The 25,808-nt window shown below is 43.2% G+C and overlaps 1 protein-coding gene across 13 annotated transcripts in view; it reads right to left on the bottom strand.

Moving 5' to 3' along the window:
- Nucleotides 1-22,803, bottom strand: part of RNF8 (ring finger protein 8) — a 36,541-nt gene extending 13,738 nt beyond the window's left edge. For 3 of the 13 annotated variants that reach the window (XR_011251419.1, XR_011251418.1, XR_011251420.1), the window contains exons 1-3: nucleotides 22,525-22,788; nucleotides 11,884-12,012; nucleotides 1,689-2,429 (exon numbers count right to left, since the gene is read on the bottom strand). Coding sequence is in view for 7 of the 13 variants with exons in the window: in XM_069564246.1 (XP_069420347.1) it covers nucleotides 1,689-2,429; nucleotides 11,884-12,012; nucleotides 22,525-22,635 (981 nt within the window). In the remaining 6 variants the exon portion in view is untranslated. Of the gene's footprint in view, nucleotides 1-1,688; nucleotides 2,430-11,883; nucleotides 12,013-19,017; nucleotides 19,130-22,163; nucleotides 22,444-22,524 lie in introns of those variants that run through there. The other 10 variants (XR_011251422.1, XM_069564250.1, XR_011251421.1 and 7 more) reach the window with 9 other exon arrangements.
- Nucleotides 22,804-25,808: the final 3,005 nt, after the last annotated feature.

Here is a 25,808-nt window from a genome sequence, read left to right as displayed (position 1 = left end):
TTTGAATCTACTGTGATTATTTTCTGTGTATCTTGTCTCAACAAGATCTATTCCTTTATGACAAAAACCATTAAGCATCTTTATAACCACCCAGACCCAAGTATAGTGCCAGGCAACCTGGGCGCTCAAAAAAAAATTCTGTGTAGGAATTCCCTGACCATCCAATTGTTAGGACTCTGCACTCCCACTGCTGAAGACCTGGGTTCAATCCCTGGTCAGGGAACTAAGATCCCACAAGCTGCGCAGTGCACCCACTCCACCCCGCCCCTCCAAAAATCTGTGTGAAATAACAAGGGTTTAATGAGCTTCTGAGCAAGCAGCAAGGGTAGGATAAATTCCTAGGGCTTGGTACAGAGGAAAATGCAGCTAGTAATAAAGGACTAGATACACCTCTAGTGTATGAGCAATTTATATATGACCCTCTCATTCCTAGAGAAATTCCCTAAATGAGTCCTTTTTGCCTTTCTTTACCCTTTTAGTATGGAAAAAGATTTGACAGCTAGCTACATCTTGAAGCATGCCCAGAGCAGCCACAAATATTAATTAACAGTAACTCTTGTTATTGAACATATTAGCCTTTAAAAAGAGTTCTGCTCTGGTGAAGGTGTCATACACTAAACATGTAGAGATAAACCTTCCTCTATTAATTTCAAGAACCAGTCCAGGCTGGAAAAGGGCAGCAAAAAAGTACACATAAACAAGCAATGTATACCCTGAGAAAGACCCACTTAATCCATGGCCTTTGCTAAGAGCATCAGTTCAAGGGGATAGCAGGGCTTAGATGAAATCTATAAATTGTTCAGAAATAAGCCAACACAAGTGGTTGTTTCTTACCCTGAGTAAAGTAAAGGAAAGATAAAAGCTTATTCACATCAATCCTGATTGGCCCTTCTTAGTTCTAAGTCAACAATGGGGAATTCTTGACATTCAGTCTTACCTGAGGAAGTGGGTGGGAGTAAATCATGTGGTTCTAGCCAGATGGGAACTGACATTTTCAGCAGAACCAGGATCAGCCCTAGCCAAGAAGCTCTGTGCAAGAGCTGATCATCTAAACAAATGACTCAGGGATGCAGACACATTTACTCTCACGTTGACACAGCCAAGACAGTCATTTTATCTACTGAAGAGGTAGACATCCTGTGGAAGGTAGCACTCAACCCAACAACTGAGTGATGGTATATCTGCCCCCTCCCATGTTGGCTACTCAGGACAGAAATAAACATTTTTGCCTTTCTAGCCTCCCACTTCCTAGGTTAGCTACAAAGCTAACAAGTAACAGGTAAATCAAGGGCAGAGTAACCAGCTGACCTCTACCTGCCTTGGGTACAGGAATTTGGCTTTGACCTCAGGGCAGAGGAAGATTACTCATGAAAACAACCAATACTTTAATTGGAGTGTACTACTGGGGGTATCTTGACCTTCATCCAGCCTCTCTCTAAATTCACCTCAGCTCTGAGATGCCTCAGCTTTTACAACCTCATGCATCTTGGCTGGTTCTGGCAGTCCCCTTACCCCATGTTGACAACCCAACTCTGGCTCCTGATCTGACCATCATGCACACCTCAAAGTTTTCTGATCACATTACACCTCTTGTCCCTGGCACTAAACATATGGGCCCTGATCTAGAAACAGAGAGCTCTGGTCACAGGCTCACAAGGGGCATCTTGTCCTTCCCTCCTGCGTGGTACCTGGAGATGCTGCTGCTCTTCCTGGATGGTCTTCTCCAGCTGCTCCACTCTGGCCTGCTGTTGGGCCTGCTCCGCACACAGCTGGGACTGTAAATCCTGCAGTTCCTGCTCCATTTTCACAATCTTCTTTGAGCTCCCTTTTTTGGTCTGCTTTTTCACATTCAGAACAGCTACCTGTTTTTCCTGCATCTGTGTTCTCAGCATTAGGATCCTGGACATGGTTACCTTAAACAGCTCTAAGTTGCTCTGAGATGCTGAAGGATTTGAGGCTTTCTTCTTCTTATGATGAAGCTCTATAACTTTTGCAGGGCCTGGGTTAACATGAGCCCCTGTGGTCTTCCCACTTGGCTCAAAAGAAGTCAACTTAGGATCCAAATATTCAGAAGGTTGACTGGCCACTTTACCCTTCCCATGTGACTTCACTGGCTGACCAGGTTCACAAGACAATTTAGTTATTTTGGATTTCAAATTTGAGGGGCCTTCAGCTCCAGAACCCTCTAATTCATCCAAACTAAATTTCCTTTTAGTTCTCAAGCCCTTATTTTTTTCCATCATCTGGTCACTTTTAGGGAAAAGACAAGGATAAATCCTCTCCCAGTCTTCTTCGGTAACTTCATATTCATACTCTGCATTCTCCTTATTATCCAGAGGTACCCCAAGCTGGATGTGATCTCCTTTATGGATAGAATAGACCTTTAAAGGTTCTAGACGTTTTCTGTTCAGCCAGACACCATTTAGACTCTAGGGAAAGGGAAAAAAAGACAAAATAAGCTTCATGATTTTCCTCCTCTTAATTTTTCTGCTGCTGCTGCAAAACCTTCTATCTTTTTAGGAAGAAACCCCTTGAGAACAAATAGAATAGAAATTCATAACCCACCATTCTTAGAAACAGGATTCTTCAAATAGTGCTTTGGCTTATTACCTATATGACGTTCATGTCTTCAGAGAACTGCCTGTATAATAGGCAGGAATCACCTTATTACTGGAGGATGAATTTACTCAATTAAATGCAGTAGCATTAAAACAAACTGAAATCAAATAGCTCTACTGACATAAACTAGGGGCAAAGGGCCAAGACTAGAAAACTGCTGTTAGTAAAGGCAGTAGCATTCTAATGATGAGGTTCCAAGAAAGTCATGCAGGCACTATCTCTGGATGTGTGTGACCCCAGAGCACATTGGTGAATTGAAAAACACTTCCTAGAACTCATAAACCAAGAAAGAAAGTACCAACACCTAGCACTGTGGTCAAATTGAAGGTGGGATCTGACCCAAACAACAACCCCCGGGAGGAGACCCAGGTTCAATCTCTGGGTCAGGAAGATCCCCTGGAGAAGGGAATAGTTATCTACTCCAGTATTCTTGCCTGGAGAATTCCGTGGACAGAGGAGCCTGGCATGAACTGTAGTTCATGGGGTCGCAAAGAGTCGGACATGACTGAGCAACTGACACTTTCACTTTCAATGGGTAACAGAACATAGAGGTTAAGAGTCAGAGTCTGGATTTATACAAACTTAGGTTCATAGCTCAAATGAACCACCTTGGGCTTCTTACTTGCATGGCCTTCAGCAATTTACTCTTTGTATATCAGTTTTGACTGTAAAATAGTACAGTTCCTACCTCATACTGCTCCTGTGAGGAATGACTGAGATAATTCATGCAAAACACTTAGCACAGTGACTCGCATATAACAAATGATCAATATTTACTTTTGTGGTTTAAATCACAGTATGGAGATTAAGAGCAGGGACCCTGAAGTCAGACTGCCTGGGTTTGTAATCTGGCTCCATTACTTAATGGTTGCATGACTCAGGCAAGTTTCTTAACTTCTCTAGGCCCCAGCTGCCACATCTATCAAGTGGAAGATAATAACAGTCTCCCTCATGGTGTTTGTGTGGCTTTAATGAGATAACATATGTAACATACTTAGAAAAAGTACCTGACACATGGTAAGCATTATATAAGGGTATATGCAAGGGCTCACTACTTTTTCTGGCTCAGCTGATTTATCAACAAGCACTTCAACCCTATGTTCAGCATCTTGCAAGGTAAACATACTGAGTGCAAAAGCAGAAGATATGAAAACAACTTTTAGCAGCTGCCTCTGGAAAGAAAAACACAAGGGCATATTTAAGCAAATGTGGGATCACATAGAACAGCCTATAAATGCAAAGGAATATCATGTAGAGCTGAGCTAGCTAAGAGATGCTAAGTGGGGATGACAAGTCCTAAAATAGACTTGAAGCAAATGCAGGATTTAAAGTTTAAAGAGACAAGTGGGCATTTTAACCCATATCAAGGACTTAACTTTGGGGGACAGGCCGGAGATGAAATTCACATCTGGACTGGGACTAAAGGTTATACTCATTCAACAAAGGAGAGGAATGGAGACCAGAAGAAGAGTCAATTTAAAATTATACACAGGAAACAGCCTCAGGGAAAGCAGTATGACACAGGGGGCCACCTAATGCCAACGTTTAAGAAAAACTCAAAGGCAAAGTCAAGGTTAATAAATCAAGAGGTTACAGGAGTAGCCTAAGATGAGAGAAAGCAAGGATTCCCTAAAAAGAGGGGGCAAACTCTTTAAGACATTTGGCAGCCCTCCACTAGATCCTCTGCATTAACCTGCCTCCTTCAAAGCCCTTTAGGTCTTGAAAAATAAGCTTTCAAAATTTTCCGATCACATTTTATCCTTGGATCCCTCTGTTTACCCATTAATCACTCCTTGGTGACACCTAGTGGTATAATTTGGACCAAAGGCCCAAATTGGGTTTGCTCACAAAGCGACTATAGAAAAGATGAAAACACCACGGCTATATAGGAACAATCAAGTACTGCCCAGGATATGATCTCAAATACAATGGTTTAAATAAATCAAACTCCTGTCAACACTTTCTTGATGCTGGTTTTCGTCATCACCAGTATGAACAATGTCAGCAGCAGCAAAGTAATAACCAAAGAAAAGCCTGCCCAATGTCTGAGTCATCAATGGAATAAGGGTGGAATAATCCTCTGCCCCTTAAATGCTGATTACTTCACTTGATGCTCAATCTCTGTCTAGCATTTTAATCAGTTGTTCAGAACAGTGGAAACCCAAAGCCAAAAGCCAATGTTTCTGTGCAGTTCCCTAGATGATTTATGTAGCTCATAAATGGTTCTCAGCCCTAACCCTATAGCGTGAAATCACCTGGAAATGTTTAGAACAAATAGCAGTGCCTGAGTCTCATCCTCAGACTGAATTAATTGGTCTGAGATGGGTACTAGGCATCAGGATTTTTAAAGCCAGGTTTAGATGCAAACACCGTGTAGAATCACATCAAGACACAAGGCACTTCTGCAGTCAACCCTTCACCCATTCCCAGGCATCTATCTACTCATCTGGTCTCTACATAGGTCTGCCTTTTCCAACTGTTGTATAAATGGAATAATACACAGTATGTACCCTTTGGAGTCTGGCTTCTTTTGCTTAGCATGATGATTCTGAGATGTGTCCACTTGGTTGCATTACAGTAGTCTGGTATTTTTATTGCTGAGTAGTACTCCAGAGTACGGGAGTACCAGCTTGTTTCTCCATTCCCTAGTTGTTTCCTCCAGTTTTTGGTGATTATGAATAAAGCCACTAGAAACATTTAGGTACAAGTTTTTATGAGAACATAAGTCCCTATTAATTTGGGGTAAATACCTAGAAATAGAATCACCGGTTAAGTGATTAACTGTTTAACTGTAAGAAACCGCCAAACTGTTTTTCAAAGTGGTGATACTATTTAGTTTCCTCACTTGCAATGTTTAAGAGTTCCAGTTACTCAGCATGCTCATCAGCACTTGGTAATGTATTATTTTAGCATTTCTAATAGGTGTACCAGTCAATATTTTAAAAAAATTCTTTACTAGAACATAGCTACAAACATAAAAGGGTATAAATCATAAATGTACAACTATACGAATATCACAAAGTGAACATTTCAGTGTAACTACCACAAGATTTAAAAAAAAAAAATCCACATTATCAGCACCCCAGAAACATCCCTGTGCCTCCTCCTAGCCACTAACCACGTCCCTTGCTCCCTGCCATAAGGTGACTACTAGCCTGGCTTAACGTCACACATTAGCTTTGCCTGGTTTTGAATATTATATAAATGGCATTCAGTTCAGTTCAGTCGCTCAGTCATGTCTGACTCTTCGCAACCCCATGAACCGCAGCACACCAGGCCTCCCTATCCATTACCAACTCCCGGAGTCCACCCAAACACATGCCCATTGAGTTAGTGATGCCATCCAACCATCACATGTGCTCTGCATATAAGTTAAATAACCAGGGTGACAATATACAGCCTTGACGTACTCTTTTCCAAATTTGGAACCAGTCTATTGTTCCACGTCTGGTTCAAACTGTTGCTTCCTGACCGGCATATAGATTTCTCAGGAGGCAGGTCAGGTGGTCTGATATTCCCATCTCTTTCAGAATTTTCCAGTTTGTTGTGATCGACACAGTCAAAGGCTTTAAGCTTAGTCAATAAAGCAGATGTTTTCTGGAACTCTCTTTTTTTTTTTTTTTGGAACTCTCCTGCATCAAAAAATTGCTTTTTCGATGATCCAATGGATGTTGGCAATTTGATCTCTGGTTTTGCTGCCTTTTCTAAATCCAGCTTGAACATCTGGAAGTTCATGGTTCACATACTGTTGAAGCCTGGCTTAGAGAATTTTGAGTATTATTTCGCTGGTGTATGAGATGAGTACAATCGTGCAGTAGTTTGAACACTCTTTGGCACTGCCCTTCTTTGGGATTAGAATGAAAACTGACCTTTTCCAGTCCACTGCTGAGTTTTCCAGATTTCCTGGCATAATTGAGTGCAGCACTTTAATAGCATCATCTTTTAGTATGTGAAATAAGCTCAACTGGGATTCCATTACCTCCACTAGCTTTGTTCATAGTAAATGCTTCCTAAAGCCCACTTGACTTCGCATTCCAGGATGTCTGGCTCTAGATGAGTGATCACACCATCGTGGTTGTTTATCTAGGTCATGAAGATCTTTTTTGTATAGAAAGAGCAAGACTTAGCTGAGCAAGATCCAGTTTTTCCCACTGCCAGTCCCTCCCATGAGGAAGCTTACACAAGCCTTCAGCCTCATCTACCAGAGGGGCAGACAGAAGAAAGATGAACCACAATCCCACAGAGACTAGAATGAAAATCACATCACAGAAAGTTAACCAGAATGAAAAAAAGCAGAGGGCTATGCTCCAGATGAAGGGACAAAACCTCAGAAAAACAACTAGATGAAATGGAGATTAGGCAACCTTCCAGAAAAAGAATTCAGAAGTGTGATAATGAAGATCATCCAGGATGCTGGAAAAAGAAGAGAGAAGATGCAAGTAATGTTTACCAAAGACCTAGAAAAACTAAAAAAACAAGCAAACAGAGATGAACAATATATTAGAAGAAATCAACAGCAGAATAACTGAGACAGAAGAATGGGTAAGTGACCCGGTGGTCACTTACAGATGTCTCACATCCATAAGACAGAATGGTGGAAATCACTGCTGCAGAACAGAATATAGAAAGAAGAATGAAGAAGAATGAAGGTAGCCTAAGAGACCTCTGAAAATGAAAAGTGAAACTGTTAGTTGCTCAGAGACCCCTGGGACAACATTAAATGCAACAACATTTGCATTATAGAGATCCCAGAAAAAAAGAGAGAGAAAAGACCCCAAAAAAATCTTTTAAAAGATAATAGCTGAAAATTTCCCTAACATGGGAAAGGAAACAGTCAACCAAGTCCAGGAAGCATAAAGAGTCTCAAGCAGGATAAATCCAAGCAGTAACACACCAAGACACATAGTAATAAAAACTGACAAAAAATAAAGATAAAGATAAAATGTTAAAAGCAACAAGAGAAAAATGACAACTAACAGACAAGGGAACTCCCCATCAGGTTATCAGCTGATTTTCTCCAAGAAACCCTACGAGCCAGAAGGGAATGGAATGATGTATTTAAAGCGGTGAAAAGGAAGAACCTACAACCAAGAATACTCTACTCAGCCAGACTCTTGTTCAGGGAAAACCTAAAACCAAGAATAATACTTAACCCAGCAAGACTCTCGTTCAGATTTGACAGAGAAAGCAAAAGCTTTCCAGAGATGCAAAAGTTAAAGAGAATTCAGCATGACCAAACCAGCTTTATTTGCAACAAATGGTAAATGAACTTCTCCAGGCAAGAAACACAAGACAGGGAAAAGACCTATACAAAATTAACCTGAAACAATTAAGAAAATGGTAATAGGATCATACCTATTGAAAATTACCTTAAATGTGAATGAATTAAATGCACCAACCAAAAGATATAGACTAGCTGAGCAGATGAAAACACGTGCATGTACGCACTTCCACTTACCACACCACTCTGCTTGACTCCCCTAAATTGTATGTAATTATTTTATATTGTTAGGTTAATCATGTTATCATTGTGACTTGCGACTGTAATTATCTTTTATTTTTTTGTCTGGCTATTGTGAAAACTGATAAATATCTTCTACCATGGTGAAAAAGAAAAGGACAGTGAAGCAAACAGAAGTGAAAATGACAGGGCCCCTCAAAATATTCATGTTCATCATTTTGTAATATCCATCACAGCTTTACTCCACAATCTGCAGAGGAGAAAATATAAAACAAACATCTTTTCCCAAGGGGAAAAAAAAAGAATATTCCATAGTTTATTTATCCATTCTATTGTTGAAAGATATTTGGGTTGCTTCCCTGGGAGTGAAAATATTGTGTGTGTGTGTGTGTCTGTATGTCAGAGCTTCCCAGATGGCTCAGTGGTAAAGAATCCACCTGCCAATGCAGGAGACATGGGTTCAATCTCAGACAGGAGATGCCCTGGAGAAGGAAATGGCAAACCCCTCCAGTCTTGCATGGGAAATCCCACGGACAGAGGAGCCTGGGAGCTGCAATCCATGGGGTCACAAGAGTGGAACATGACTTAGCACTACACAACAACAACAATGTATGTATGTATATACACATATATACATACACAACTTTAATAAATAATGACAATTTTCCAAAGTAGTTGTACCTATTTACATTTCTATCAAAAGATTACTTGGCTCCATACCCATGTATATATGGCATCATTAAAATGTAATTATAGTTACTCTGACTACAGGGTGTGTCGTGGTATTCCAGCAGGTATTTCACAGATCATTAATGAAGCTGAACAATGTTTCATGGACACTGAACAATTGGACAGAATCTTCTATGAAGTGCCTGGTTCTTGCCCATTTTCAAAACTGGGTTATCTTTCTTTTTGATTTGGAGTTCTGTATACATCCAGTGGCTCAGATGGTAAAGAATCCGCCTGCAATGCAGGAGACCTGGGTTTGATCCCTGGGTTGGGAAGATCCCCTGGAGGAGGGCATGGCAACCCACTCCAATATTCTTGCCTGGAGAACCCCCATGGACAGAAGGGCCTAGTGGGCTGCAGTCCATGGGGTTGCAGAGAGTTGGACACGACTGAGCAACTAAGCACACGTGCACGCACACACACCCCCATCCAAGTATAAGCCCTTCACTTGGATTTTCCACTTTGAACATGCACAACTAACATGATACATTTTGGTGAACGGAAATTCTTAATTTTAATGTTATATTATCAGTATTTTTAAAAAGTATCCCATGTATGGACAAAATTGGAAACAGTTGAGAACCACTGCTCTAGCTGCTGGGAGGTGGAAAGCTGCATTGCCCCAAGGAGCAAGGGTTGTTCAGACTCAAGTGTCCCCAGAAGGGGTTAAACCAGATCACTGCTAAGGTCCCCTTTTCAGTGACAATTTCTATTCTGCTCACAGTGCCTTGCCAAGAGTGCCGAACCAATTTACTTAGCATTTATGCTCTCCTTCAACACCATGCCAACTCAACTTAATCCTAGTGCAGGAAGATACTTTCTCCAACAGCTTAAATCTAGCAGTTTTATGCATGCAAAATGAGGCCGCTGGGCAGGCCAGCAGGATACCTGTGATACTATGAATTATAATAAGAAATATATATTTGGTATTCATCCCCATTTCTAGCACAGAGTTTCTAAAACCCTTGAAATTTCCTAAGTGGTAAGAGAGATCAAGGTATCCTTTGTTATGTTAATGAGGTGACTTTTGGAATGCCCCAGGGTCACCTATGAGGTATGGCTGCCAGGGGAACCAATCCAGTGACTGGAGGGCTGGAACTCAGTCTATCTTAGTTAACATCCGATTTCAGTCCCACCCCTCAAGCCCTGGGAGGGGAGAGAGGCGAAAGGTTGTTCATCACTGGCCAGTAATTCAATCAATTATACATATGTAATAAAGTTTCCATAAAAGCCCAAAAGGATGGAGTTTGATGGAAGCTCTGTGTCTTTTCCCATATACAATCCTAAAGGAAATCAGTCCTGAATATTCATGGAAAGACTGATGCTGAAGCTCCAATACTTTGGCCACCTGATGCAAAGAATTGACTCACTGGAAAAGACCCTGATGCTGGGAAAGACTGAAGGCAGGAGGAGAAGGGGATGACAGAGGAAGAGATGGTTGGATGGCATCACTGACTCAATGGACATGAGTTTGAGCAAGCTCCAGGAGCTGGTGATGGACAGGGAAGCCTGGCATGCTGCAGTCCATGGGGTCACAGAGTTGGACATGACTGAGTGATTGACTTGAACTGATGCATCTTTTTCACGAGAATGTTCACCTGTATCCCCGACCATATCCTTCCACAATAAACTGGTAAACGTAAGAAAATGTATTCCTGAGTTGTGAATCACTCTGAAGCTGATTAATTAAATCCAAAATGGGAGGTGGCCACAGGAACCTCTGATTTAGCCAGTCAGCCAGAAGTACGGGTTAAAACCTGGACTTGCAACTGGCACCCAAAATTCAAGGACAGGGTCCTTGGAACCTCCAACGTATAGCCAGTCAGAAGCACAGATGCTAACCTGGGGTTGCGACTGATATCTGAAGTAGAAAGCAGTCTTGTGGGACTAAGCCCTCTATCTGTAGAATCCGATGCTATCTCAGGTAGACAGATGGGGGTGGGGAGGGAACTCCCCCAACACCTGTTGGAATTGGTCTCAGAATCATCTTAATACCCTTCCTTCTAACAGGTATCTTTAAAATCCTTCCAGAGCAGTGCCAAGTGGTGTCAAAAGACATTTCACACTTCCTAATCCTTAACTGGTTATAGTAGAATTTCTCTCACTTCACAATCTATATTTTCACTGTACTTGCACTTTAGGTACAAATTTCACATATGCACTTTAGGTACTTCCTAATTGCTGGGTCTATACATTATTTCAACTTCCTTAGTATTTGTGGTTTTCAAATTTGTTTCAAGCGAAAAAAAAAAAATTAAGGAAATCTTCCTTAGGGCACTAATACACGAAACATGTTAAAAGTGAGGGAAGGGGTTTGCCTGATGGAAAGGAGGGGGAAAGAGAAGGAGCAAGTGTAGTCAGCTCAGCTCCTCCTGTTCCCCATGCCCTGAATCACAGGTGAACCCTCGAATCTTCATCAGATTCCCAAGGTCTCTGGACCTTTGCCTCACAAGAGAAAAAATTCCCTGGTAACTTAGTCTAGTTTCTGGAACAGGAGGACCTATTGCCCCAACCCAGGTGTTCCTTTGCTGTTCAGTTGCTACGTCATGCTGCATTCTTTTGTGACCACATGGATTGCAGCCCCCAGGCTCCTTAGTCCGTGGGATGTCCCAGGCAAGAATACTGGAATGGGTTGCCATTTCCTTCGCCAGGGGATTTTCCTGACCCAGGGATTGAACCCTCATCTCCTGCACTGGCAGGTGGATTCTTTACCATTGAGCCACCAGGGAAGCCCAGATGCTCCTTACAAAGTAACTTATTTTGACATAATCTAACCTCTGGCAGCACAGAGAAGTAGTCATCTCTGGGCAAGACAAGTAAGTAGCTATGGTATAAGATATATTTTTTAATCTTTTAATTTTGTACCTTTGGAGAGGAAAAAAACGCTAACCTAAAAATAAACAGGCAGGAGGGAGATTCAAGAGGGAGGGGATATACATATACCTATGATTGATTCACATTGATATATGGCAGAAACCAACACAATACTGTAAAGCAATTATCCTCCAGTTAAAAATAAATAAAAATTTTTAAAAATCCAATAAAAGTAACTAGGCTTCTGTGGATTACTGTACCTTGTTGTCCATAATTGTCCACTGGCCCTCAGCATTCTGCTTCAAAATACAGTGGTTTCGGGAAATCATCAGAGGGCAGATTTTTGATACCAACTGGTATGTAACACCAAATCCTCGCCCTACAGTCACCTAGGAAGATAATAACAAGTAAGAGACACAATCAGCCACTGCACTGGAAAAGGAGGTCCTTTACCATCTCGTCAACCAGCAGTATTCACAAGTCTTGACTTATGAAACCAGACTCCCACGAAACACAAATAGGTCATTGGCCATCTCCTCCTTCATTTGCCACTGGAGCCACTGAGTAGAAAAAGGCAAAAAGCTGTGATGAGATAGTTGAACAGAGTTAGCCATGGAGTCGGAGAAGGCAATGCACCCCACTCCAGGACTCTTGCCTGGAGAATCCCATGGACAGACGAGCCTGGTGGGCTGCAGTCCATGGGGTTGCTAAGAGCCGGACATGACTGAGCGACTTCACTTTCACTTTTCACTTTCATGCATTGGAGAAGGACATGGCAAGCCACTCCAGTATTCTTGCCTGGAGAATCCCAGGGACAGGGGAGCCTGGTGGGCTGCCGTCTGGGGTCGCACAGAGTCGGACACGACTGAAGCGACTTAGCAGCAGCAGCAGCAGCAGCAGCAGCAGCAGCAGCAGCAGCAGCAGCAGCAGCAGCAGCAGCAGCAGCAGCAGCAGCAGCAGCAGCCAGAGTATTAAGGTTGGTGAAAGTGAAAGTAAAGTCGCTTAGTCGTGTTCGACTCTTTGCGACCCCACAGACTGTAGCCTGTCAGGCTCCTCTGTCCATGGGATTTTCCAGGCAAGAGTGCTGGAGTGGATTGCCATTTCCTTCTCCAGGGGACATTCCCAACCCAGGAATTGAACCCGAGTCTCCCCCATTGCAGGCAGACGCTTTACCATGGGAGCCAAATGAGAGTCAATTCCTAGGCAGGCTGATCAGAAGTCGGGGTCCCCAAGGAGGAGAAAGGGATCTGGGGCTCTTGAAGCAGAGACAGGGGTCTAGGGTTCTCAAGGAGGAGGAAAGGACAAACTATTTTTTTCCCTTTACATTCCTTAGTCTTAGTCACATAAAACATTTTTTCCTTTAAGCCCAGAACTGATGATTACACAACAACTCAGTTTAAACTCTGTACTAAGGATTATATAACAACAACGTATCCTGCTTGAGGACAGTTTCTCCTTCCTGAAAACCTTCTGGCTAATCCTGTTATCTTAAAATGTAAATTATGGGAGTAGGTCTAGTAAGATCTTTACAACCTTGAGACATTCTTTTGATTTATTGTAATAACTAGTTAAAAAGTATATAACTCGCTTGTTAACACTCAGGAAAGGGGGTTCTCCATCCCCCTCTGATGTCTACATCAGAAGCTTTCCTGTCCCTTTTCACTTTAATAAAACTCTGCTGTACAAAAGCTCTTGAGTGATCAAACCTGGTCCCTGGTCCTGAAGTTAAATCTTCGGATTCTGAAAGGCCACTCATAGGATGGAGGATTCCTTTCTACACACCCCCATCAACTAGTCTTAAACACTGCCAAGAACTATAGCTTCTATATAAGACAGTCTCTCCAGTTTTTTAATGGCTCTAACTTGGCCTCTTTCTTCCTATAAATTCCATTCTTTGGCCCAGGCTCTGCTCTGGGCACCACCAGAAAAATCTCCAATCCCCCCTTTTCACATGGCAGCTATGAAGTATCTATCGAATCTTCCCTTTTCTTGCCCCTGTGTTTCCAATTACTTCAATGTACCTCCACGGCATAGGTTTGAGTCTTTCTGCCATCCTATGGGTCTGTGAAGAAACCCCTGGTTTATTTTTATTCCTAGATGCCACATCAAGAAAAATAAACCTAATTTTTACTACACAGCTGATGCAAGTATCACTTTCCCAGTCCTAGATATTATCACTGGAGCACAGAATGCATTGGCTTTCATGGCAGATATATCGCACTGTCAATGTATCCTCAGGCTTAGGAATAATTCGATTTCTTGGTCTAATCTTCCCCTGAAAGAAATAAGGAAAGTAAGCTGAGCACCAAAGAAGTGATGCTTTTGAACTGTGGTACTGGAGAAGACTCAAGAGTCCCTTGAACTGCAAGACCAAACCAGTCAATCCTCAAGGAAATCAGTCCTTTAGGAAATATTCATGGAAGCACCGATGCTGAAGCTGAAACTCCAATACTTTGGCCACCTGATTTGAAGAACAGACTCATTGGAAAAGACCTTGATGCTGGAAAAGACTGAAGGCAGGAGGAGAAGGGGACAACAGAGGATGAGATGGTTGGATGGCATCACTGACTTCATGGACCACAGTTTGAGCAAGGAGTTGGACAGGGAAGCCTGGCGTGCTACAGTCCATGGGGTCAAAAAGAGTTGGACATGACTGAGTGTCTGAACTGAACCCTCCCCTAAGAATTTTTATGCTAAATCATGTCTCTTCTATCCTATATTTGACTAGTTGGATTCCAGTGCAGGACCAATTGATTCCTATTAAATTTCATCTTGTTAGTTCAGCCTATCATGAGCTTGTCAAGACATTTCTAAATTTTTCATCTGCCATCAGACATACTCAGTATCTCTTCCAGCTTTGAGTCACCCACCAAATTGATATGATGCCCTCTGTACCTTCATTCAAGACACAGATAAAAAGATTAAAATAAGCTGCAACCAAAGGCAAAGCTCTCAGGACAGCCTAGTAAACATTCTACCACACAACTCAGCGATCACCTTCAACGGTTATGAAATAAAAGTTGCTCAGTCGTGTCCGACTCTTTGTGACCCCATGGACTATACAGTCCATGGAATTCTCCAGGCCAGAATACTGGCGTGGGTAGCCATTCCCTTCTCCAGGGAATCTTCCCGACCAAGGAATCGAACCCAGGTCTCCGGCATTGCAGGTGGATTCTTTACCAGCTGAGCCTTCCCTGGTGGCTCAAGAGGATAAAGCGTCTGCCTGCAGGGCAGGAGACCTGGGTTCGATCCCTGAGTGGGGAAGATCCTCTGGAGAAGGAAATGGCAACCCACTCCAGTACTCTTACCTGGAAAACCCCATGGATGGAGAAGCCTGGTAGGCTACAGTCCATGGAGTCGCAAAGAGTCAGACAAGATAGAGCAACTTCACTTTCAACAGTTATAGTTCAACCAAAAGATGAAAAAGTCCTTATTTCCCATTTTATCCATAAGGACAGGTTGCAATGAAGTCCCAGTTCACATCTAACATATTTTTATGACAAACCAGTCGAGTTCATAATAACCCTGTGAAGGAAGGAAATTAGATTCTTCTGGAATCCAGATCGCAGAATTTGCTTTTTCTTCTTGGTACACAAGTCACCTCTTTAATGATCTATAACCCCAACCTTACCTGTGAATATTAAGCCAAATAGTCTATGGTTTTCTAAAAGCTGCCCCTTTTATTCCTTTTGAAATTCTTTCAAAATCATGCCTGTCCTCAGTCCCTCAAAAACCACCACAGCTCTTTGCCCCAATCTTTTCCTCCCCATAAACTCTCATCTCAGTAACTCACACTACCACCCAACCCACTGCTTAGCCTCAAACCCAGGAGCCGTCCATGTCCCTCATCCGGATCCACATTCAAATCATCAGCAAAATCTACTGGCTGGAATTCAAATATGCCCTAAATCTATTCACTTCTATCAGCGGCCACTATCTTAATCCAAACCACACTGCTTCCTCTAGTTACGCCGTTTTTGCTCCTGTGCTAGCCCCCATTCTTTACACAGTGGCTAGAGTAGTAATATAAAAACCTTAAACCAGGTCTTCCCCTTTCTTAAAATTCTCTAATAATCCAAACTTCCTTCCATAGTCTCTAAGGCTCTCAATGTCCTAACTCCCTCTATCTCTTCAGTTTATCTCACATCATGGTTAGAAACACTGACTTCTACCTGAGGGTATTTTCACCTGTCTCCTCAGATTAGAACAGTCTTCTTTCAAACATCTGCATGGGCTCCTTCCCATCTTTCAAGTTTCAGCTCCTCAGAGGCCTAACCCTGATTACCTGATCTAAAGTTGCTGCCTGCTCCTTCCCTCGCCATTGCATCCCTTCACATTAGTAGCATGTGCTTACCGCAATCCAAAATTACCTTGCTTGTTTCACTTATTTTTGTCTACTTTTATTTATTTTTCTAAATTTATATTTAGAATTTAAATTTCATGATCAGGGACCTTATCCATCTTGTGTACCACAGTATTTCTGTACCCCTTAGAGCCTCTTTCTGCTCAGTAAATATTTGTGAATAAATGGAAGAATAAAGAGATCTTGCTTATGAGTCCTCCTGGATTCCAGGAGGTGGGTGTTTTTTAGGTCAGAAGTTGGAAAATGGGTTATTACCACTGGAAACCACGGAGCAGCAGCCAGGAACCTTACAAATCTGACTTGTTTGCCTTTAAAATGTAGTGATTACCTCAACCAAAATCCTGAGTCTGAAGCTTCTCAATGCTTTGATAGTTTGCTGGAAATTAATTATAGAAGTTCCTCTGAACACACATATCCTTTAAAAATGGAATGTTAAGGATTTATCTGTCATCCATAGTCAATAAGAATTTCCATTTAGGTAGCTTTATTTCTAGCAAGAAAGTATTCAATAGTCCACTTTAATATTTGAGGGGAGACAGACTGCCATTATGGGTAGCCTGGAGAAAATAATACAAAAAAGGGAATAATGAGTGCTTTTTCTGAAATTGCCTATGAACTCTGAATCCAGGAAAGGAAGGAAACACTTTTTTGTCTTTCCCTTCACTATCTGGTCCTAGAATATACCCTGATATACTGATAATTCATCTACACCATGGTTAGAGTCTGCATGACCTTATCTGAATATCCATCATCATTCATAACATAAAACTAAATTTCCCAGGGGAACTGAATGCCAACAAACTATCAACTAATGGCTATGGGTTGTTTCCATTTACAAAGTTGTGCCAGCCTCTTCACTTACTGACAGTATTAGTCTACAAGTTAATCCTGTCCTTACCCTGTCCTTTTACTAATGCTTTCCTCCTAGGCATGACCCCTGCGTGCGTGTATGCTAAGTTGCTTCAGTCATGTCCGACTCTGCAACCCTATGGGCTGTAGCCTACCAGGCTCCTCTGTCCTTGGGATTCTCCAGTAAGAATACTGGCATGGGTTGCCATGCCCTTCTCCAGGGGATCTCCCTGACCCAGGGATCAAACCAGCATTTCCTGCGACTCCTGCGTTGCAGGCAGATACCACTGAGCCACCGGAGAAGCCCAGGCATGACTCCTACTGTATCCCAAATGACCATCAACTCCTCTTGGATGATCCTTTCCCTTTTAACAACCCTCTTAGGGCTTCCCTGGTGGCTCAGCTGATAAAGAATTTGCCTGTAATATGGGAAACCTGGGTTCAATCTCTGGGTTGGGAAGATCCCCTGAAGAAGGGAATGGCTATCACTCCAGTATTCTGGCCTGGAGAATTTCATGGGGTCACAAAGAGTTGGACACGACTAAGTGATTTCCACTAGGGCAAAGAGCTTCGTGAAAACCAAATACAAGAGAAGAAAAACAGAAAAATGAAGATACTATGGTTTTCCCCAAAGGCACAGATATTTATAGGGCCTGGGAACTAGCTAATTTGCAATAAATCTATCTGTTTTTCTACCAAGCTCTCTGGATTGGTTTAAGAAATTTAAAGACACCCATTCAAGCAGACAATTTGCTACAGTATTTCCTTCAGTGAAATGAGAGGAATTTTCATTATTACAGCTGAGACTTTGGGGGAACTGGGAAGGCAAGAAACTGACCTTACTCTGCTGTTGTAACTAAATGGTATCAGTATACCTCCTAAAATCTTGTGTGCACCATCCTGTGCTATGGTCTGGGAACTGTTACAATTAGCGAGACACCATGTCTTGGCTTTGACTCAAGCTCTGCTCATACAATGCATGCTGTGTATGAACCATTTCCTAAGATCCAACACTACAGAGAGCCAGGCCTATGAGGAGAGCCCCATTAGAGGTAACCTCACAAAAAATTATCCAGTAGTTTAAAATATGTATAGGAGCACTTTATAGTCCCCTTGCCCTTGCTGAAGAGGCTTTAACTCTTTCCCCCTGCACCCTCCCCAAGACTCTCAGTGCTACCAAGCTATTCAGAAGTAATGAATTAATACATCACAACTGAAATTTTTTCTTTTTTCTTTTTTTTTTTTTATGGGGGTGGGGAGAGTTGGGTGGGCTGTGCAGCATGTGGAATCTTAGTTTCCCAACCAGGGATGGAACCCGTGCCCCATGCACTTGAAGGGCAGAGTGTTAACCACTGGACGGTCAGATAAGTTCCCATGGCAACTGAATCTTAAAGAATAAATTAACATGACTATTAAATTCCTTATAGGGTTGTGTGTGGGTGTGGTACATGTGCAGGGCTTGCATTAAGTGATGTATGTGAAAGTTTGGCCCTATAGAAAATAAGGTATAGTTATTATTATGCAGGTATTAGTATCGTTAATACTAATTTCTTAAACTTCCCCAAAGTGGAGAGACTTCCCTGGTGGTCCAGTGATTAAGAATCTGCCTTGCAATGCAGGGGATGTGGGTTCGATCCCTGGTAGGGGAACTAAGATCCCACATGCTGTGGAGCAACAAAGCCTGCACACCATAACTACTGAGCCCACATGCCACAATGAAAGATCCTGCATGATGCAGTGAAGATCCTGCATGCCATAACTAAGATCAAATAAATAAATGAATTATTTTTTAAAAAAAACCTTCCCCAAAGTATATGCTTTTGGAAAGGGCCATGCAGGGAAGGTCAATGCTCTCAAACTGAAAGGCGGCCTAATGTGGACTTTCAGGCACTGATAACACGGAAAGAGATAGAGATCTGGGGGCACAGGTATCTTCCAAGTGTTCTTCAATTCACAGCATACAAGTAATCCTTTATAATCACCAAATCTAGCAACATTTAAGGCTGAACTTTAATCCCTCCTCTGACTGTTCTTAGGATGTTGTTGTTCAGTCGCTAAATCATGTCTGACTCTTTGAGGCCCCATGAACTACAGTGTGCCAGGCTTCCCTGTCCTTCAGTATCTTCTGGAATTTGCTCAAACTCATATCGATTGAGTCAGTAATGCTATCCAACCATCTCACCTCTGTTGCTCCTCCTCCTGCTCTCAATCTTTCCCAGCATCAAGGTCTTTTCTAAGGAGTCAGTTCTTTTGCATCAGGTGGTCAAAGTATTGGAGCTTCAGCATCAGTCCTTCTAATGAATACTCAGGGTTGATTTCCTTTAGGATTTACTGGTTTGATCTTGTAGTCTAAGGGACTCTCAAGAGTCTTCTCGGAGAAGGCAATGGCAACCCACTCCAGTACTCTTGCCTGGAAAATCCCATGGACAGAGGAGCCTGGTAGGCTGCAGTCCATGGGATCGCTAAGAGTCAGACATGACTCGAGACTTCACTTTCACTTTTCACTTTCACGCATTGGAGAAGGAAATGGCAACCCACTCCAGTGTTCTTGCCTGGAGAATCCCAGGGACAGCGGAGCCTGGTGGGCTGCCGTCTATGAGGTCGCACAGAGTCGGACACGACTGAAGCAACTTAGCAGCAGCAGCAGCAAGAGTCTTCTCCAGCACCACAATTTGAAAGCATCAATACTATGGCACTCAGACTACTTTATGATCCAACTCTCACATCTGTACATGACTACTGGGAAAACCATAGCTTTAACTATATGGACTTTTCTGGCAAAGTGATGTCCCTGCTTTTAAATACGTTGTCTCGGTTTGTCACAGCTTTCTTTCCAAGGAGCAAGCGTCTTTCAATTTCACGATTGCAGTCACAATCCACAGTGATTTTGGAGCCCAAGAAACTAAAATGTGTTACTGTTTCCACTTTATCTCCATCTACTTGCCATGAAGTGATGGGACTGGGCGCCACGATCTTAGTTTTTTGAATGCCGAGTTTTAAGCCAGTTTTTTCACTCTCCTCTTCACTTTCATCAAGAGGCTCTTTAGTTCTTCACTTTGTGCCATTAGAGTGGTATCATCTGCATATCTGAGGTTAATTCTCCTAGCAAACTTGATTCTAGCTTGTGATTCATCCAGCCCAGCATTTTGCATGATGCCCTCTGCATATAAGTTAAATAAGCAAGGTGATGATATACAGCCTTGATGTACTACTTTCCCAATTTTGAATCAGTCTGTTGTTTCACATCAGGTTCTGTTGCTTTTTGACCTGTACACAGGATTCTCAAGAGACAGGTAAGGTGGTCTGGTATTTCCATCTCTTTAAGAATTTCCCACAGATCCACACAGTCAAAGGCTTTAGTATAGTCAGTGAATCAGAAGTAGATGTTTTTCTGGAATTCCCTTGTTTTCTCTGTGATCCAACAGATGCTGGAAATTTGATCTCTTGTTCCTCTGCCTTTTCTAAATTTACCTGGTACATCTGGAAGTTCTCAGTTCATGTAAGGCTGAAGGATTTTAAGCATTACCTTGCTAGCATGTGAAATGAGTGCAACTGTACAGTAGTTTAAACATTCTCTGGCACTGTCCTTTGGGACTGGAATGAAGACTAACTTTTTCCAGTCCTGTGGTGGCTGCTGACTTTTCCAAATTTGCTAATATATTGAGGGCAGCACTTTTACAACATCATCTCTTAGGATTTGAAATAGCTCAGCTGGAACTCTGTCACCTCTACTGGCTTTGTTTGTAGTAATGCTCCTAATGGCCACTTGACTTCACACTCCAGGATGTCTGGCTTTAGGTTAGTGACCACACCGTTGCGGTTATCTGGGTCATAAAGACCTTTTTTGTATAGTTCTTCTGTGTATTCTTGCCACCTCTTCTTAATCTCTTCTGTTAGGTCCTTACTGTTTCTGTCCTTTATCGTGCCCATCCATGCATGAAATGTTCCCCTTGACATTTCCAATTTTCTTGAGATCTCTAGTCTTTCCGATTCTATTGTTTTACTCTATTTCTTTGCACTGATCACTTAAGAAGGCTTTCTTATCTCTCCTTGCTATTCTCTGGAACTCTACCTTCAGTTGGGTGTTTGTTTCCCTTTCTCCCTTGCCTTTTGATTCTCTCCTTTTCTCATCTATTTGTAAAGCCTTCTCAGACAACCGTGCTGCCTTCTTTTCCTTAATACTAAATAAACCACAGCTTGGCACTTGATTAGCCTCTGCATGGATGTTCTCAAATTGCTTCATTGTATAAAATCCTCCTTTTCCCATTCAAGCAGTGAACTCTTTGAGAGTAGAACTCATTCTTTATCCCTCTCCTACTACACCAAACAATGTAAGTACTCAATAAATACCCAAGAGACTGAACCGAGATTACCTAACTTATAGGAAAAATTTAATTAAACATACAAAATTACCTAAAGACCTCTTTGCCCTTCACACAACTGTTTCCAAAACCAAAACGGTTCCCAGTCACCCCCAAAATGGTCCCTGATCTAGCCATCCTTTCCAAGTAGACTGCATTCTCTCTTCCCTCTCTTCCATCATCCTCTGTAAAACCACCACCCCAGTCCTGCTGCTGCTGCTAAGTCACTTCAGTCGTGTCCGACTCTGTGCGACCCCAGAGATGGCAGCCTACCAGGCTCTTCTGTCCCTGGGATTCTCCAGGCAAGAATACCGGAGTGGGTTGCCATTTCCTTCTCCAGTGCATGAGAGTGAAAAGTGAAAGTGAAGTTGCTCAGTCGCGTCCGACTTCGCGATCCCATGGACTGCAGCCCACCAGGCTCCTCCATCCATGGGATTTTCCAAGCAAGAATACTGGAGTGGGGTGCCATTGCCTTCTCCGACCCCAGTCCTAGCCGCCCCCAACTGAAACCGTGCCTCACCTCTCAAGTGTTTTTGTTTTGCATTTATGACAGCATCAGAGAACGTCATAAACGGCCTAGGGAGAGAATTCTCATATTTCTGAAGCCCTACCCCAACCCAGAAGGTGCCAATGGGCAGTACCGAGACTCACAGAATTGTGGCCCACATCAAAGCGCCAATTCTCACGAACTGATAAAGAAAAAGGCACTTTTAAGTTAAAGCCTGGGTATTTTAAGGGACACTACCCCAAACTCGCAATCGTTTTCAAAATAAACTTGAGAAACTTTCCTCTCTCAGCAGTCCTCCGAGCTTCCCCCTCAGACCCCGGGCAGCTCCGTGACTCTCGGAAGTCCGGGCAGCTCCGCCTCCCAGTTCTGCCACCCGAGCGGGCGCCGTCGCGCTCCGTGAGACTCAGTCGCCTCCTTTCCCCTAGAAACCCCAGCAGTCCTCACAGCCTCTACGCTCACCTCTCGCTCTGCCCCTCGACCAGGCTCCTTCCCGCAACCCAGACACCTGGCCCAGCTCGGCCCTCGGGCCTAGGGCGCCGTCCAAGGGGCCATCTTTTCTCCCGCACGGCCCTACTTCCCCCGGACACCTCTCACCTGAGACACCTCCCACCTGAGACCGCCCCCCCGCCGCCGCCCCCAAACCGCTCGCACCAGGCGCCTTTCTCCGTTCCCTGCTCCAGGACCCACCCCTCACCGCTCTCCTCTACTTCTCCCACCTACTCCTTCCGGTTCATCCCTCCCGCCCGGACACAAGGCGGCCCTGGGACCCCGGCCTCCTCCAACCCCCTTCCCTCGCCTCAAGAAGACCCCTCCCCCTCACCTCGTTGCCATCCTCCAGCAGCAGCCACTCGGCGTTCATCCCTATTCGCCGCAAGCACCAGCTCCGTTCACCCGCGCGGCCTTCCGTGACCAGGGAGCCGGGATCCCCCATAGTCCACTCGGACCAAGGTCGCAGTCAGCACAAGGCCGGACCCTGACGTGGGTTCCCGCCGCCTCTCGGCTTCCTCGCGGGCGCCATACCTACACCACAGACAGAAGCAGTCGCTACGGACTCACGATCGATGTGAATGTTCGCTTGGGCTCCGCCCCCAGCCCGCCCCGGCCAGCAAGCGGGAGTCACTGCGCCTGCGCGAGAGGAGGGCGCTTGGCGGCCGATGGCCCAGGTGAGGTGGTCTAGGCCAGGTGAGGTGGTCTAGGCCAGGTGAGGTGGTCTAGGCCAGGTGAGGTGGTCTAGGCCAGGTGAGGGTGGTCTAGCCCAAGGTGCGGCATTTGCCCCCCGCCCCCGCCCCAGGCACTCTAATGCTCCTGTCACACCTTGCCCACCCTTTGTAGAACTCTTACCCCAGTCTTAGCCTCCCCAAACTGGAGTCTCTTCTCACTTTTCCTCCTTTTTTAAAGATTTTGCTTTATAACGCTTTCTAAGTTGTTTAAAATTATGACCTACTATTAAACAACTTTTAACTTGTGATGTTTTAAATCTATTAAAGTTGCTTTAAATAGCACCTCTTTTGCACCATCTCCTTTAACTATTTTTTTAAAACTTAGACTGGAAAAAAAATATTAAAAAAGAAAGGAATACCTTGGCAGCCTATTGGTTAGGACTCCTCGCTTTCACTGACAGGGTACCTCAATTTAGTCCCTTGTTGGGGAATTCAGTTCAGTTCAGTTCAGTCGCTCAGTCGTGTCCGACTCTTTGCAACCCCATGAATCGCAGCTCGCCAGGCCTCCCTGTCTATCACCAATTCCGGAGTTCCCGCAAACTTACGTCCATCGAGTCTGTGATGCCATCCAGCCATCTCATCGTCTGTCGTCCCCTTTTCCTCCTGCCCCCAATCCCTCCCAGCATCAGAGTCTTTTCCAATGAGTCAACTCTTCGCATGAGGTGGCCAAAGTACTGGAGTTTCAGCTTTAGCATCATTCCTTCTAATGAACACCCAGGACTGATCTCCTTTAGAATGGACTGGTTGGATCTCCTTGCAGTCCAAGGGACTTTCAGGAGTCTTCCCCAGCACCACAGTTCAAAAGCATCAATTCTTCGGCGCTCAGCTTTCTTCACAGTCCAAATCTCGCATGCATATATGACCACTGGAAAAACCATAGCCTTGACAAGACGTTGGGGAATTAAGATCTGCACACAAAAAAAAAAAATCCTGCAAGTGTAGCCGGGTGACTCACCCTTCCCCCGCCACTCTCCCCCTCCCCGCCCCCCCCACAAAAAAAGTATTTAAAAAACTTATACACCTTATTAGGCAAATCTATCCAGGCAGAAAGCAGTTACCTGCTGCTAAGTGTGGAAGCCAGGGGGCTGAATGCAAATGGACTTGAGAGAATTTTCAGAGGTGATAGAATTGTTCTAAAACTGGATTGTGGTATACACTGGAACATAATATCGTACATCAATTATATTTCAATTAAAAATAAGTACATAAGTGAAAATGAAACTGGATTGTAGTGATGAGTAAAAATTTACTGCAAAATCCTTGAAGCATGCATTTCTGATGGATTTTTAAAAATTTTATTGACATATATTTGATTTACAGTATTGTGTTAATTTCTGCTACACAGCAAAGTGACTCCGTTATACATATATATTCTTTCCCATTATGATTTATTACAGGATGCTGAATATAGATTCCTGTGCTATACAGTAGGACCATGTGATTTATTCTATATATATTAGTCTGCAGTTGCACATCTCAAACTTCTAATTTCTCTCTCTCCCTACCCTTCCCCTTTGGTAACCATAAATTTGTTTTCTAAATCTATGAGTCTGTTTCTGTTTTGTAAACATTTGTGTGTTTTTTTAGATTCCAATAAAAGTGATATCATATGGTATTTGTCTTTCTCTTTCTGACTTCTCTTAATATGATAATCTCTAGTTATGTTGCTGCAAATGCTATTATGTCATTCTTTTTATGCCTTAGTAATAGATTGCCAGGAGAAATATCAATAACCTCAGATATGCAGATGACACCACCCTTACGGCAGAAGGTGAAGAGGAACTAAAGAGTCTCTTGATGAAAGTGAAAGAGGAGAGTGAAAAAGTTGGCTTAAAGCTCAACATTTAGAAAATGAAGATCATGGCATCTGGTCCCATCACTTCATGGGAAATAGATGGGGAAACAGTGGAAACAGTGTCAGACTTTATTTTTGGGGGCTCCAAAATCACTGCAGATGGTGACTGCAGCCATGAAATTAAAAGATGCTTACTCCTTGGAAGAAAAGTTATGACCAACCTAGAGAGCATCTTCAAAAGTGGAGACATTACTTTGCCAACAAAGGTCCGTCTAGTCAAGGCTCTGGTTTTTCCAGTGGTCATGTATGGATGTGAGAGTTGGACTGTGAAGAAAGCTGAGCGCCGAAGAATTGATGCTTTTGAACTGTGGTGTTGGAGAAGACTCCTGAGAGTCCCTTGGACTGCAAGGAGATCCAACCAGTCCATTCTAAAGGAGATCAGTCCTGGGTGTTCATTGGAAGGAATGATGCTGTTTGGCCACCTCATGCAAAGAGTTGACTCATTGGAAAAGACTCTGATGCTGGGAGGGATTGGGGGCAAGAGGAAAAGGGGACGACAGAGGATGAGATGGCTGGATGGCATCACCGACTCGATGGACATGAGTTTGAGTGAACTCCGGGAGTTGGTGATGGACAGGGAGGCCTTGCGAGCTTCGATTCATGGGGTCACAGAATTGGACACAACTGAATGACTGAACTGAACTGAACTGAATATTCCATTGTATATATATACCACATCTTCTTTACCCACCAATGGATGAATTTTATGGTGTGTGAATTATCCTCAACAAAGCTATTAATTAAAAAACAAACAACTTTAGACTGTTTCCTTTGATTCTCCAGTATAGTCTGGTAACTGCTCCCTATAGTAACTACATCTGTTAATTACTCAATGTCCCCTTTTGTCTTTTAATTTTTCAGTATGTGGTTAACAATTTTCTTAAATTCTGTTGGCAGAAAATGTATACTAAATAATGAATCATACAAAATAAGATAGTAAATGGCTAACATTTATTGGCCTTTTATACAGTTCATGAGATTCTCATGGCAAGTATACTGGGGTGGTTTGCCTTTCTCTCCTCCAGTGAA

Source organism: Ovis canadensis, chromosome 20, assembly GCF_042477335.2.
Source record: "Ovis canadensis isolate MfBH-ARS-UI-01 breed Bighorn chromosome 20, ARS-UI_OviCan_v2, whole genome shotgun sequence".
NCBI classification, from domain to species: Eukaryota; Metazoa; Chordata; class Mammalia; order Artiodactyla; family Bovidae; genus Ovis; species Ovis canadensis.
Note: the sequence above shows the minus strand (reverse complement) of the source record. Positions and strands in the feature narration are given on the sequence as shown.